This window comes from Mesocricetus auratus, unplaced genomic scaffold (assembly GCF_017639785.1).
Source record: "Mesocricetus auratus isolate SY011 unplaced genomic scaffold, BCM_Maur_2.0 Super-Scaffold_100024, whole genome shotgun sequence".
NCBI lineage: Eukaryota > Metazoa > Chordata > Mammalia > Rodentia > Cricetidae > Mesocricetus > Mesocricetus auratus.
In genome coordinates, this window is record NW_024429205.1 from 29,838,901 (window position 1) to 29,855,304 (window position 16,404).

General features: G+C 43.3%; 1 protein-coding gene across 16 annotated transcripts in view; it reads left to right on the forward strand.

Annotated features, from left to right (window-relative positions):
- The window catches only part of Arhgef33 (Rho guanine nucleotide exchange factor 33), a 130,370-nt gene that overhangs the window by 56,869 nt on the left and 57,097 nt on the right, over positions 1 to 16,404 (forward strand). For all 16 annotated transcript variants that reach the window (XR_005870871.1, XM_040730992.1, XM_040731000.1 and 13 more), the window contains 3 exons: positions 3,233 to 3,362; positions 7,294 to 7,426; positions 15,073 to 15,156. Coding sequence is in view for 15 of the 16 variants with exons in the window: in XM_040730992.1 (XP_040586926.1) it covers positions 3,233 to 3,362; positions 7,294 to 7,426; positions 15,073 to 15,156 (347 nt within the window). In the remaining variant the exon portion in view is untranslated. The remainder of the gene's footprint in view (positions 1 to 3,232; positions 3,363 to 7,293; positions 7,427 to 15,072; positions 15,157 to 16,404) is intronic.

Genomic DNA, 16,404 nt, shown 5'->3' on the forward strand with positions numbered 1-16,404 from the left:
CTTAAGGGTTAGTATGCTCTACCTTCCCTGAGGACTGGGAGTGATATGGAATATGAAAATGCCAAGGGATGTTGGGAACGTTAGATAGGGTTTGGGAGATCTGAGAGGTGAACTCAGGACCACTGTCTGACTGAAGAGAGGCTGGACTTCCAAACTGGGGAATAATTTCCCTGAGAAGGATGTCAGAGACTGTCTGGGCTTTTTTGTTAGTAGTTGGAAACACTTCCTCCCATCCTGAGAAGGTATCATCTAGTACCAGGAGATATTTAACTCACTTGACTGTGTCCCTCTGAGACAGCCCCTGACCTGGTGGGTGGAAAAGGGGGACTACGATACCTGGAGTTAGGATCTGACATCTGACAGGTTTTACAAGAGGCAGTGATAGTTCTTAAGAAATGTAAGTCCCCAGGAGTGGGTTGGAGGTGAGTTTTGACAAAATGAGACAGAGCCTGACTGTTGGGGTGAAAGAGCTGGTGTAGACAGGACAGGATTTGTCGAGGGTCAGGAGGTGACTGAGGATGTGGGTTGTAGTGTATGAACTCCCTGTGGTGGGTGAGGTAGATCTGGGCCTCGGAGGGCTGCAGCCCTAGCTGCTTCATCAGCCCGGTTGTTGCCCCTAGAGATAATGGAGCTGTCAGTCTGATGAGACCGGCAGTGAATAATCCCTATAGCTTTGGGGAGGTGGGAGGTCTTTAGCACGGCCATAATACAACCTGAGTTAGTTATGGACCCTCCTTTTGTAGTAAGTAGCCCGAGCTCCTTTCCAGATAGCAGCATGGGACAGGAGGATATGAAAAGCGTATTTGGAGTCTGTGTAAACATTTAGGGAATGTCCCTGTACCAACTGGAAGGCATGGGTGAGGGCTACTAGTTCAGCCTGCTGGTTAGTAGTGTGGGCGGGGAGTGCCCGTGCCTCCACCACCCTGGTATCTGACACTGTGCTGTAGCCTGCTCTGCGGTCCCCCATGTAAAAAGGAGCTGCCCTCTGTGTACCAGGTGTAGGTGGCCTGAGGTAGTGTACCCTCCTGTGTGTGTGAAGGGTGGGGTAACAGTTCTTCTAGGGTTTCAATACGGGAAGGAGACAGAGAGTAGTTAGTGTTAGGTGAGGTAGAAGGTTTGAGATATTGAGGGGTGGGCAGGACTGGAAAGTAAGGGTGGCATCTTCTGCCAGCACCTCCTGGAGAGAAAGAACGCGAGAAGGGGGTAGAGTTTGTCAGCCTCTGTAAGTTAGGAGGTGAGACAGGTTGTGGTGGGAGAAGACAGTGGTGGGTGACCCAAAGGTGAGTTTCTTTGACTCACGAATGAGGAGCTCAGCAGCTGCTAAAGCGCATGTGCAGGGTGCCCACCCTTGGGTGGTTAGGTCTAGTTTCTTTGACAGATACGCTACCGTGTAAAGGACTGTCCCAGCTGGTGACCTAGAACTCCAAGGGCATGTCCCTCCTTTTCTGCTACATAGAGGAGAAAGGACTATTTGGTCTGGAGAAGATCCTGCTTGAGTTTCTGAAAGAGCTTAGCAACAAGTTTAAGGAGGGCTTCATATGGAGAGCCAAGAGCTGCCTCATACAGGGGACGAGCATGGAGAGAGTAGGAGGGGATCCAGGAGTGTAGGAAGCCAGCTATTCCTAGAAATGACAAAAATCCCTTTCTTTAGCAGAAGGAATTGCAAGAGACTGGATTAGGTTCTTTCTGTCTAATGTAGTAGCTTCGTGAGTTGGGGTGATGGTTAGTCCTAAGTAGGTGACCTGAGGAGTGGACAGTTGGATTTTAGAAGGTGAGACTCTTTAACCCCTGTTGGACAGGAAATTTAGAAGAGCGGAGGTGTCAGTCTGGCCAACTTCTAAGGATGGGCTGCAAAGGAAAATATCGTCTACATATTGTGTGAGCTTAGATTTGGGAAGAGACAGAGAGCAGGTTGGAAGCCATAACCTGGCCAAATAAGTGTGGGTTATCCAGGAAGCCCTGAGGTAGAACGATCCAGATAGCTTAGTGGAAGCATGAGTGTCAGGGTCAGTCCAGGTGAAAGCAAAGATACTTTGATACTGAGTGTCTAGAGGGACAGAGGACAAGCCATCCTTGAGACCCAAGACTGAGAAATGAGAGGTCCCTGAGGGGACAGTGGAAAGAAGTGTGTAAGGATTGGGTACCACATGACGGAGGGGACAACTGCAGAATTAATGAACTGGAGGTGTTGAACCAGGCGATAGGTCCCATTAGGTTTTTTTTAACTGCCAGTATAGGGGTGTTAAATTGAGAGGATATAGGACAAAGTAACTCTTTCCTCAGGAGGTCAGAGATAATAGGTTTAAGTTCCCTAAGGCTCTGGAGTGGGAGTGGGTACTGGAATTGAGTGATGTACCTGGAGGGGTATTCCCCCAAATCAATCAATCAATAAAGACCCCCCCACCTAATAACTTGGAATTTTGTATTATCCAAGTTTGTCAATAGTGAGTTTCATTATAAATATGCTTATTAGGTAGCAAATTTACATATTGGTAAGTGATCTCGTTATGTCCTGTCCTACTTGGGAAGCTCAGTGTATCAAGTAGCAGACTGCCACGTCTCCTGCCAAGAGTGTTGAAGGCTGACAGCTGGCACTCTGGGACTTGAAGGGAATGTGGTCAAGGTGTGTCTCTGTCTCATTAGCCACTCACTCTGGTTAGTAGTGTGGGCAGGGAGTGCCCGTGCCTCCATGCCCCTGGTATTTGACACTGTGCCATCTTTAGCTCAGGCTAGGGCTTTCCTAAGGCTGCTTCTCCCGTTTCTCATGGGGAACCAGGGTGCACCAGCCTGCAAGTGGGATTTGGAGGCTCTTACAGACTGACCTCCCTTGCTTCTGAGCACTCCCGTCTCCAGTCCCTACTGCTTCTCAGCAGGTTCTCTGTCTGCAGACACATGATTTTGTGTCCTCTGCTTTGCTGGATGAATCTCAGGCTTCCATTCTGCTTTTCGTCTCTCCTAAATATGCTGATTCCTCTCTCTCTCTCCTTCCTTCTGCCTCCCCTACTTCACTTCCGCTTTTCTCTTCGGTCTCAAGGGGCCCGGACTGGTTAAATATCTGAAGATGACCTTCAACTCTTGGATAACAAGTATGGCCGCCAAGCCTGGTTTATGTGATGCTAGGGGACACACTGCCAACTGAGCTTTTCCATGTGTTTTATTGATTTCTTGCCTGACAGTGTTTGGGAGGGAGCTGATTAACCAAAAAAAAAATGCCTTTGTGTTTGTTTTAAAGCAAAAAGGCAGACAGTGGCTCTGGAGCTGCTTGAATCTGAGCGGAAGTACGTCATTAACATCTCTCTGATACTGAAGATAAAGGCAACATTCCAGGGCTCAGATGGAAAGAGGAATTCCAAGGAGAGAAGGTACCCTGTGCTCATTACCTTTGCTTTTCAGATTGACTAGAACTTAAGGTAAGTCACTCACTGTTTCTACTTTGGGAACTCTGGGCCCTAGAGAGTCCCAGAAACAGTCTTTGGTAGGCAGTTAAGGCAAGTCTCAAACTTAGGTTCTCAGCAGGTAGGCAATGAGTAGAGTCTGTAGGACCTTCAGTCTGTGACTTGTCTGTTTAGAATAAAGTGAGACATTTCGTGTCCTCAGGGATGATAGACTTCATCAAAGTGCCAGGAAATGGAGGTGGTGAGGCTCTGAGTACAATGAGGGATGATAGAACTTTTGTTCAAGTGATCCCGTAGCACCAGGTACTGTGTAAGAGTGTGCACCTAGCCAGGCAGTGGTGTCGCACGCCTTTAGTCCCAGCTCTTGGGAGGCAGAGGCAGGAGGGTCTCTGTGAGTTAGAGGCCAGCCTGGTCTACAGAGCTAGCTCCAGGACAGCTAGGGCTACACAGAGGAACCCTGTTTCAGAAAAACAAACAAACAAACAAAAAGAGTGTGCACCTAGGTGTGTGTGTTGAGGGAGGGGGTAAGTGCTTCCAGCATACTGGCCCTATAAACGTCACAACATGTACCTGTTTATACTGTTTACTCCCTCTGTTGGGAGAGAATGGGAAAGAGAAAAGTAAGGCTTGGGGGGAAAGGACTAATGTAATAAAGATGAGCTAATTCAGAATGAAGTGAAGAAAAGAACAATCCTATGAGCAGGAATTCTGGATTATGTGGCATTATAACCTTAAGCATTTATTCTATAAGGTGGTAACTGTTCACCTATGAGTCTGTCTAAAGAAGCCCCGTTGCCCTGCTCCTTATGGCTCCTCCCATTTTACTTGACTTTACTGCCATGTCCTCCTACCCAAACCCCCAAACACCCATCTCTATCTAAATGGCTGAGGTGAGGGACTATTCCCCAACAACTCACAAGGGTCTTGACTGATTCCGAGGCTTATTTTACTACAGAATGGAGGTAAACAAACTATAGAGAACAGACTATAGAGAACATGACCTGGCAACCCCTTGACTTAGAATGATGGCTCTAGACTCTTGCTCCACCTTCCTACAGTGGCCTGGATTTTGTTTCTTCCTACTCCATGTGGCCATTTGATTTTCCACACAGACACCCCGGTACAGCCTGGCTTACTCTCCCACCTGCTCCTCCGGGGCTCTGGGAAGGTACTGGACACTAGCTTTTTTGTTTTGCCAAGCATGCACTCAGCTTCCAAGACTCAGATGGAAAAGGAATCTAGTTTTGGTGTGGCTTTGCTTCTGTACCTAACATCTTAAGCAGCAGCGTCTCTTTCCAGTTTCTGTAACTTTGGGTTCTCAGATAGAAGTGGGAAAGAAGCTGGTACCCTGGACAGTGTCCTGGGTCCTACACTTTGCACCTGATCTGGAACTTCATGACTCTGCCGGTTCTGGGGCACGTAGTCTTGGGGCAGAGCACTTACCTACCATCCAGGAGATGTTGGGCTCAGTCTCCACAGTGGAAAAAGAATGGCCAGAGTCCTGTGATGTCTACATTTTAGAGGAAGACTCTAAGGTCCAGAGATGCTCACAGCCAGGTAGCCCATTAGTGCCAGAAGTCAAGTGCGAGCCCACTTGACCTGTCCCCTGAGCTCTTTCCAGGTCCAACAGTTTTTCTAAGGGTCTCGTGGCATCTAGGACAGCATCGTCACCAACAGTGAAGTGTGACGGTTTTTGGAGAGCCAGATGCACGAATGCATCGCTTCCTGTCTCAGAGCCCAGGCTTCGCTCTTGAAGAGTCCAGCAAGTCAGACAGGGACGATAAATATGCTCCCAGCTTTCTGAATAGTCAAGTCCTTTTTATTTAGTCACTTCCTGTCTTTCTTGTGTTCTCTCATGACCTATCACTGAGGACTGAGTGAATCTGTAGTCTTATGAGATTTAAAAATGGCTATTACATATTCTCCAATAGAGGTAAGGTAATCCTTATCCCACTGAATACATGACATACTGTTCACATTTGTTGTCAAGGTAACTAACACTCTTTTTGCTTTTCTCAGTCAAGCCACACAAAGCTTCAACTCAGAGAGTTGTTACTCATAGTGCAGTCTTGTTCTGCTCTGACCGTGTTGTTTTTTCTATCCTATGTTTAGGGTTTCATTATCCTCTTTCCCTCACTATATTTCCCCTTTTTGCAAGCTTTTCGGTAGCCTGTGGTGAGGGAGGAGCCTTTTGCATCTGGAGTGTCTGTGGATGCAGCTTTGCTATTTCTATGTAGTCACTCGTGTTGTCTTCCAGACTCAGGTCTTCCCCCAGTCTGTCTGCTTCCTAGCTTCTCTGAATTCCTCTCTGGTCTGAGCTGGTTCTTTACATCTTCCACGAGTATTGTGCTGTGAGTAAGAGCACAGCTTTTCCATGTGACCTAGGGCCAGCTAGCTTTGAGTATGTAAGCACTCATGGACCAGGAGGAAGTGGCAGGTTTCTTTGTATTTTTCATAAGAGAACTCAGAGCCCTATTCTGGTGTTTATCTCTTCTCTGAGCGACAGCTCCATGGAAGTCTTTATTTTGCTTAGAAATGGGTTTAAAAAAAAAGAAAACTAAACAAACCTTTCTCTGAATCTGACACCCTGTCTAATGACAGAGGTCTGCTTGTGGCCAAATCAGCTCGATGGTCCACACATGTACATCTATCATACTCTGGGGAATGTTTAAGTAAGTTCAGCTCTCAGAGACAAGTAGGCTGTCATATCTTTGTTAATAAATAATTGTGTTGAAGCACAAGAAAATCTACTTGGAGTTTCCCTGAACCATCAAATTAGAGTCCAGATCCTTGCTGTTCTGCAGCATGTCCCATGGCCCCTGCTTCCACATGACTTGTTCCTGTAGAGGCCGGTTTATATTGCCCTTCTCCGTTCCCGGCTCTTAGGGTCTGATTCTCTTTGTCTCTCTCTTCTCCACTCCAGTCTTCTTTGACTTCTCACTTCTTCATTTCCTCAGGGGTTAAAAATGAAGCACACAACTGGGAATGATGGTGTATGTCTTTAATCCCAGTACCTGAGAGGCAGAGGCAGGCGGATCTTTGTGAGTTCAAGGCCAGCCTGGTCTACAAAGTGAGGTCCAAGACAGTCAGGACTGTTACAAAGAGAAACCCTGCCTGGAAAAGCCTAAATAAATAAATAATAAACAAGTTGCACAAACATGTAGAGGAATGAGTTTTGAAGTAGCAAAGAGGCTCTACAAAACACGAGGAAGTGGCTGATCAGCAGAACACAGACAACAGAGCATCCTTGCTCAGTGTGCCTCTTTGGAGCTGAAAGAAAAAGGCATGCAAGCCACTTTACCTCGAACTTGTAGCTTTCAGTATTAACCAAACCTTACCACGTACCCAAGCAGCATTCTAGGCAACAGCTAAGAACAGATTGTTTGGGTATGAATGTTTTGGGTGTTGGAATCTAAAATGCTGAAAAGGATTCCTTTAGAATTTCTATAGAGTTGACATACACGAAACTGTCCCAGGTTAGTTTTTAGCAGGTCATTCCTGGGATGTGTTCTTTATTGTTTGGTCAGTTCACCTTTGTATAAGGGGCTATTAGGAAAGGGGCCTGCTCTGTTATTGTCTGAGGATAGCTGCTGTATTGAAAAGATAATTAAGGTGGGGGCTGGAGAGATGGCTCAGTGGTTAAGAACACTGGCTGCTCTTCCAGAGGACCCAGGTTCAATTTCCAGCTCAAAACTGTCTATAACACCAAGACCAGACGAACATGCAGGCAAAACACCAATGCACATAAAGTAAAAATAAATAATAATGATAATAATAATAATAAAGGAAATTAAGATCCTAGGCACAGACCTGTGAGAGTGTTTGGATGAGTGAAAGTGGGCTGCTGCGCTCGTTCTTGGGGAGCCTTTTGTGTAACCCTCCTCTGTTCTGTTACAAGCCTCTTCCCTGGCTCTTTGCGCTACCTTGTCCAGCAGCACTTGGATTTGCTTCACGCCCTGCAGGAAAGGGTCCTGAAATGGCCACGCCAAGGAGTCCTCGGAGATTTATTCCTGAAGTTGACAAATGATGAGGTGAGGTGTCTCTCCCTCTATACTATGAATGGGTTTGTGTCTCACTCATCTGCTTCTAATGACAACCAAGAATTTGCATGTTTCAGAGTTAGAAGAAGCCCGGATACCTTGTCTAACCTCCCCATACTACAGTTAGCGGGGTAGGCTCATAGAGATTCAGAGGCTTTGCTGAAATCGCCAGCTTGCAAGGTGGTTGGTTATCTATGACTGGAGCCCTGTTATGTCTTCTACCCTCTGATTCGTGACTTGTAGTTCACTATTGTGGCCTCTATTGATCATGTATGTGTATGTGTATATGGATTTATATATGTGCTTCTTTGATATACATATGTATATATATGATATATACATGCTTGATAAAATACTTGTATGTGTCATAAAATAAATGGGATGTACAGTATATATTTTTTCATTCTTTATAGATTTAAAAATATGATAGATAGCTGTTTGTCTTGAATGTCTTTTGTTTCAATTCTTTAGAAAAAGATTGCTGAATTTTGAATTTTCTTTAATGTTATACCAAGAACATATCCAGACCGGAAGTTGAAAGTTCACAGACCCAGACATGTCGTATATGATATAACATCAGTTTGGATTGATGGGAATTTGCTGGAGAAGACAATGTTTGTTTGGATACAAAGAACAGCTACTCAGATCTATCTAAATCTAATTATTATTTAGGAAAGAAGGACTAGAGTAGTTAGATTGTTGCTTTAAGGGAAGTGAAATCTAGAATTGTATTAAAATGCTCTTATATTTAAATATTGTGGGAGGCTATTATTATTATTATTTTTGTTTTTTGAGACAGGGTTTCTCTGTGGCTTTGGAGGCTGTCCTGGAACTAGCTCTTGTAGACCAGGCTGGTCTCCAACTCACAGAGACCCACCTGCCTCTGCCTCCAAAGTGCTGGGATTAAAGGCGCCACCACATTGTAGTAATATTTATCTTAGCACCAAAACGGTTATTTCATAGTCATAGTCTCATGAATCGCTGGCTATCCCTGAACTTGCTAGTTGAGGATGACCCTGAACTCCTGGTTCTCTTGCCTCTTCCTCTCAAGTGCTAAGATTATATATGTGGTCCATCACATACTTCTAAACATCAAGATTAACAAGGGGCTGGAGAGACAGCTCAGAGGTTAAGAACACTGGCTGCTCATATTGAGGATTGGGGTTTGGTTATAATAACCCACATGGCCACTCTCAACCATCTCTAACCCCAATTCCAGGATATTTGATACTTTTTTGGCCTCTGTGGACACCAGGCACTGACATGGGGTACATATATACATGCAGACAACACTCAACACATGTAAAATAAAAACAAATCTTTTTTTTTATTTTTAAGTTTAAATTTAGATTAGAAACATGGTTGGTTCACAAGTCAGTTCCAGGTCCCTCTCCCTTTCCCTCCTCTCCTCCCGTGCCCTCCCCCCAACTCCCCCATTATCCCCTCATTTCCCCAGGGAGGGTGAGGCCCTCCATGGGTGTGGCCATAGACTGTCATTTCATCCAGGTCAGGGCCTAGACCCTCCCCCCATGAGATCAGGGTGAGAGTTCATCTCACATTGTTGGATGGGAGTCCAAAGTCCATGTGTATACTCGGGATGAATACTGATCTACTGCCCAAGGCTCAATAGATTACCTAGGCCTCCTCACTGACACCCCCATTCAGGGGGTCTTGATCAGTCCCATGTTGGATTCCCAGGCATCATTCTGGGAATCAAGAGTTAACCCTTGTCAGGTCAGCTGTTTCTGGGGTTAAACCGGCCCAGTCTTAACTCCTTTGGTCATCAGTCCTCCCTCTCTGTTACTGGCTTTCTTGAGTTCAGCTCAGTTCTTAGCCATGGGAGTCTGCCTCTTCTTCCATCAGCCACTGAATGAAGTTTCTGTTTCCCAGACTCTCTGGTCATGGGATTGTAGGCTGGCACTCCCCAGATCTATGTCTAAAATCCCTATATGAGAGAGTACATGCCATGTTTCTCTTTTTGTGACTGCGTTACCTCACTCAGGATGGTTTCTTCTAGTGTCATCCATTTGCCTGCAAATCTCAGGATTCCATTTTTTTTTTCTGCTGAATAGTACTCCATTGTGTAAATGGACCACATTTCATCTATCCGCTCTTCAGTTGAGGGGCATCTAGGTTGCTTCCAAGTTCTGGCTATTACAAATAATGCTGCTATGAACATAGTGGAACAGACATCTTTGTTGTATGAATGGGCATCTTTTGGATATATGCTTAAGAGTGGAGTTGCTGGGTCTTGTGGTGGTTTATTCCCATTTTTCTGAGGAATCTCCATACTGATTTCCAAAGTGGCTGAACCAGTTGGCACTCCCACCAGCAATGGAGGAGTGTTCCCCTTTCACCACATCCTCTCCAGCATAAATTGTCATTGGTGTTTTGATTTTAGCCATTCTGACAGGAGTGAGATGTATCTCAGAGTTGTTTTGATTTGCATTTCCCGGATGGCTAAGGATGTTGAGCACTTTCTCAAGTGCCTCTCAGCCATTTTAGACTCCTCTATTGAAAATTCTCTATTTAGTTCTGCAGCCCACTTTTCAATTGGATCCTTTGGTGTTTTGGAGACTTGCTTCTTGAGTTCTTTGTAAATTTTAAAGATCAACCCTCTGTCAGATGTAGGGTTAGTGAATATTTTTTCCCATTCTGTGGGCTGCCTTTTTGTCTTGCTGACTGTGTCCTTTGCCTTACAGAAGCTTCTCAGTTTCAGGAGGTCCCATTTATTAATTGTTGATCTCACTGTCTGTGCTGCTGGTGTTATGTTCAGGAAGCTGTCTCCTGTACCGATTCATTCAAGGGTACCATCCACTTTCTCTTCTAAGAGGTTCAGTGTGGCTGGATTTATGTTGAGGTCTTTGATCCATTTGGATTTAAGTTTTGTGCATGGCGATAAACATGGATCGATCCGCAGTCTTCTACATGCCAGCCTCCAGTTATGCCAGCACCATTTGTTGAAGATGCTTTCTTTATTCCATTGCATATTTTTAGCTTCTTTGTCAAAGATCAGATGTTCATACGTGTGTGGGTTAATATCAGGGTTTTCAATTCGATTCCATTGGTCTACCTGTCTGTTTTTGTGCCAATACCTGTTTTCAGGACTATAGCTCTATAATAGAGCTTGAAGTCAGGGATGGTGATGCCTCTGGACGTTGCCTTGTTGAACAAGGTTGTTTTGGCTATCCTGGGTCTTTTGTTTTTCCATACAAAATTGATTATTGTTCTGTCAAGGTCTGTGAAGAATTGTGCTGGGATTTTAATGGGGATCGCATTGAATCTGTAGATTGCTTTTGGCAGGATTGCCATTTTTACTACATTGATCCTACCTATCCAAGAGCATGGGAGATCTTTCCATTTTCTGAGGGCTTCTTTAGTTTCATTCTTTAAAGACTCAAAGTTCTTGCAATACAGCTCTTTAACTTGTTTGCTTAGTGTTACCCCAAGGTATTTAATGTTGTTTGTGGCAATTGTAAAGGGTGATGTTTCTCTGATTTCTTTCTCAGCCCTTTTATCATCTGTATATAGTAGGGCTACTGATTTTCTTGAGTTGATCTTGTAGCCTGCCACTTTGCTGAAGGTGTTAATCAGCTGTAAGAGTTCCCTGGTAGAGTTCTTTGGGTCATTTATGTAAACTATCATATAATCTGCAATCAGTGAAAGTTTGACCTCTTCCTTCCCAATTTGTATCCCCTTGATCCCCTTTTGTTGTCGTATGGCAATGGCTAGAACTTCAAGTACAGTGTTGAAAAGGTATAGAGAGAGTGGACAGCCTTGTTTTGTTCCTGATTTTAGAGGAATTCAGTTGAGTTTCTGTCCATTTAGTTTGATGTTAGCTGTTGGTTTACTGTATATAGCTTTTATTATGTTTAATTATGTTCCTGTTATCCCAGATCTCTCCAAGACCTTTATCATGAAGGTGTGTTGGATTTTGTCAAAGGCGTTTTCAGCATCTAGTGAAATGATCATGTGATTTTTGTTTTTCAGCTTGTTTATATGGTGGATTTTATTGATGGATTTTCGTATGTTGAACCATCCCTGCATCCCTGGGATGAAACCTACTTGATCGTGGTGAATGATTGTTTTGATGTGTTCTTGGATCTGATTTACCAGTATTTTATTGAGTATTTTTGCATCAATGTTCATGAGGGATATTGGTCTGAAGTTCTCTTTCTTAGTTGTGTCTTTGTGTGGCTTGGGGAATCAAGGTTATTGAAGCCTCATAGAAAGAGTTTGGCAAAGACCCTTCTGCTTCTAATGCGTGGAATACTTTGAGAAGAATTGGTATAAGCTGTTCTTTGAATTTCTGGTAGAATTCTGCACTGAGGCCATTGGACCTGGGCTTTTTTGGTTGGGAGACTTTTGATGACTGCTTCTATTTCCATAGGGGTTATAGGTCTATTTAAACTGCTTATCTGTTCTTGATTTAGTTTTGGCAAGTAATAGCTATCCAGGAAGTTGTCCATTTCCTTTAAATTTTCGAATTTTGTGGAGTACAGGTTTTCAAAGTATGACCTGATGATTCTCTGAATTTCCTCAGAGTCCGTTGTTATGTCCCCCCTTTTCATTTCTGATTTTGTTAATTTGCATGTTCACTCTCTGCTGTTTGGTAAGTTTGGACAAAGGTTTGTCTATCTTGTTGATTTTCTCAAAGAACCAACTCTTCGTTGCATTGATTCTTTGTATTGTTTTCCTAGTTTCCACTTCATTGATTTCAGCCCTCAATTTGATTATTTCCTGGCGTCTACTCCTCCTGGGGGAGTTTGCTTCTTTGTGTTCTAGAGCTTTCAGCTGTGCTGTTAATTCTCTAGTATAACTATTCTCCAGTTTCTTCATGTGGGCACTTAGTGCTATGAACTTCCCCCATGGCACTGCTTTCAAAGTGTCCCATAGGTTTCGGTATGTTGTGTCTTCATTCTCATTGAATTCTAGGAAGTCTTTACTTTCTTTTTTATTTCTTCTTTGACCCAGGAATGATGTAGTTGTGCATTATTCAGTTTCCACAAATTTGTAGGTTTTCTGCAATTTGTGTTGTTGTTGAATTCTAATTTTAAAACATGATGGTCTGATAAGATGCATGGAGTTATTCCAATTTTTTTGATGCTGCTGAGGTTGGATATGTTGCCAAGTATGTGGTCGATTTTTGAGAAGGTTCCATGTGGTGGTGAGAAGAAGGTATATTCTTTTTTATGTGGATGAAATGTTCTATAGATGTCTGTTAATCCCAGTTGGGTCATTACTTCTATTAGACCCTTTGCTTCTTTGTTGAGTTTCTGTCTGGTATTCCTGTCTAGTGGTGAGAGTGGTGTGTTGAAATTTCCCACTATAAGTATGTGGGGCTTTATATGTGATTTAAGTTTTAGTAATGTTTCTTTTACGAATGTGGATGCCTTTGTATTTGAGGCATAGATGTTCAGGATAGACACTTCATCTTGGTGGATTTTGCCTGTGATGAGTATGTAATGACCTCCTTCATCTCTTTTGATTGATTTTATTTTAAAGTCTAATTTGTTAGATATTAGGATTGCTACCCCTGCTTGTTTCTTGGGTCCATTTGATTGGAAAATTTTTCCCAACCTTTAACTCTCAGGTAATGTCTGTCTTTGAGGGTGAGGTGTGTTTCTTGTATGCAGCAGAAGCATGGGTTCTGTCTTCGAATCCATTCTGCTAGCCTGTGTCTTTTTATGGGTGAGTTAAGGCCATTAATGTTGAGGGATATTAATGACCATTGATTGCTCATTCTTCTTCGATTTGCAATGGTTGTTGTTGGTGGAATTATATGTGGAATTTCCCCCTTTGTTCTTTTGGCTGTTGGTAGAGAGGGATTCTCTAATGCCTATGTTTTTCTGGTTGTAGTTAACTTCCTTGGGTTGGAGTTTTCCTTCCAAAACTTTCTGTAGGGCTGGGTTAGTGGATATGTATTGCTTGAATCTAATTTTGTCATGGAATATCTTGTTTTCTCCATCTATAGTGATTGAGAGCTTTGCCGAGGATAGTAGTCTGGGCTGGCATCCATGGTCTCTTAGTGTTGGTAGAATATCTATCCAGGACCTTCTGGCTTTCAGAGTTTCCATGGAGAAGTCAGGTGTAATTCTGATAGGTTAATTCTGTAATTCTTTATATGTTACTTGATCTTTTTCCTTAGCTGCTCTTAATATTCTTTCTTATTATGTGGTGAGGGACTTTTTTTGTGATCCACTCTATTTGGTGTTCTGTAAGCTTCTTGTACCTTCATTGGCATGTCTTTCTTAAGGTTGGGAAAGTTTTCTTCTATGATTTTGTTGAATATGTTTTCTGCCCCTTTGAGGTGGTTTTCTTCTCCTTCTTCTATACCTATTATTCATAGGTTTGGTCTTTTCATGGTGTCCCATATTTGCTGGATGTTTTGTGTTAAGGATTTGTTGGACTTAAGATTTTCTTTGGTTGATGAATCCATTCCTCCTTGTGTATCTTCAACACCTGAGATTCTCTCTTCCATCTCTTGTATTCTGTTGGTAATGCTTGTATCGGTAGTACCTTACTGTTTGCCCAGCTTTTCTATTTCCAGCCTTTCTTCAGATTGTGTTTTTTCTATTGTCTCTATTTCAGTTTTCAACCCTTGCACTGTTTGCATTGTTTCTTGCAATTTTCGGTTTATCTTTTTGTCCATTTTTTACATTTTATGAATTTTTTGGTTTGTTCTTTCTTCTATTTCTTGCATTTTTTGGTTTGCCTTTTCTTCCATTTCTTGCATTTTTTGGTTTGTTCTTTCTTCCATTTCTTGAATTTTTTGGTTTGCTTTTTCTTCCAGTTCTTATATTTTTTGGTTTGTTTTTTCTTCCATTTCCTGCCTTTTTTGGTTTGTTTCTTCTTCCATTTCTTGCATTTTTTGCTTTTTTTCTTCTTCCATTTCCTGTCTTGTTTGGTTTGTTTTTTCATCCATTTCTTTGTATTTTCCTATATCCTCTTTTAGGGCCTCTATCATTTTCATGAAAGTGGTTTTAAGGTCATTCTCTTCTGCTTCATTCGCATTGGAATGTTGGAGTCTTGCTGGTGTGGAGTCTCTAGATCTGGTGGTGTCATATTTGTTTTTCTGTTGCTGAGTGTGTTTTTGTATTGTCTCTTTCCCATCTCTTCTTCTAGTGGGTGCAGAAAGAGCCCCTTACTGGTCTGGTGGTTACGGGACCAGAGTTGCTTTTGGTGGGTGCTAGGAAGTCCAATAATCTGGTGGTTCTTCTATTCCTTGTCCTCGTTCTGGTCCCTGGACCTGCCGGAACAGCTGGTCCCCTGGTCTCCCTGGCTCCTCTGGTTTCCTGGTCTCGTTGGTGGGAGAGAAGTCCTGGAGTCTGGGGTGTTTGGCTCTCGCTGGGATTGGATGCTCTGTGCAGTTCCCAGGTGATCCCCAGGCACTGGACCCACCGGAACAGCTGGTCCCCTGGTCTCCCTGGTTACTCTGGTTTCCTGGATCCGCCGGAACCAAAAACAAATCTTTATAAAGAAGATGAATAAAAACCTCAAGAACAAATAAAGAACATGGATAATAAATTATTAAAATATCCTCTGAATTCTGCTCTTTTTTATGTTCATGGTACTATAATAATGTTGCCATTCCTATTTCCAGGTTCTTACCATGCATTTCTGTGTTTGTTTTAAAGAACAATTTCTTGGATTATTATGTTGCCTACCTGAGGGACTTGCCCGAATGCATCTCATTGGTTCATGTTGTGGTTCTGAAGGAGGTTAGTGTTAACTCTATGCGCATGCTGTTCTCTGTTTACCCATCATCCATATCATGTCAGTTCACTCAACACTGTAGCCTTTGCCCTGTGAACTTGTTTTCCAGGCTGAGGAATGCCTTGAACATATTAGCGATGACCTTTTTTGTGTTGCTCTGCTCCTTGCAGTGCTTTACTGACCCCTGATCCACTGACCCTCAGACAAAGCAAATAGGTAGTTCTGAGTTCTTCAGCATGCAGCTTGTGTGTTGTATGTGGTCTTTTCAGCTTCAGAAAATATGGTCTCAGTGTGGATTCAAGTCGTCCTTTGTCAAGTGGCTCCATGGTGTTCCTTGAAGCATGGCACTTCAGTGATGGATTAGGTGTTTGACATGCAAGTCTGCATGTACATTGTGTTATTTTTAAAGGTTTACTTGTTATGTATACAGTGTTCTGCCTGCATGTACACCTGCACACCAGAAGAGGGCACCCGATCTCAGTACCGATGGTGGTAAGCTACCATATGGGTGCTGGGAATTGAACTCAGGTCCTCTGGAAGAGCAACCAGTGCTCTTAACCTCTGAGCCATCTCTCCAGCCCCATGAACCATCTTTCCAGCCCCTACATTGTGTCATTTTAAGTCAACAAGAAAATAGAGTACTGGAGCCCTAACGTGAGGGGGCGGAAACTTTCATCAACACTAACACTGAGAGTAGTTGCATCTCATAGGAGATGAGAGCCTATATCTTACATTCAGCTTCACCTCCCTGAGTCCTCCCAACCACAATGACTATCACATGATAGCATTCAGCAAATGTCTGGAAAAAGGAAGAGAAGGGAAGGTACAGAGGGGGAGACCACTGTATTTTCTGCTTCTAGGCTTACTGACCAACTTCTAATCACTTTTCTGTCTCCACTCTTGAGAGACTCTGGTTCACTCTTAGAGCCTTAGTAGATGACTTGCTAGAAAATCTTAATTTCACATTTAATTCAAGTGCAGCTTACCAAGAGCCTACTTCTATGTAGCACTGACCTTAGAGGGGTTGGGGACAGAGGGGATAGTTTGGAAACTTGGATAGATTCGAAAGAAGTATATGTTATGTCCTCTGGTAGAGAAGAGTTGTCCCTTTGGGCATGACCCTGAACACGTGGCCTCTCCAGTGAGAGAGCAATGTTTCATGACAATCTCTGGAAGGAAAGTGCTTTAGAAATATGCATTTCCTACCCGGTGGGAGGGATCTTTGGTGTTCTATTTGCACTGCTGAAGAAACA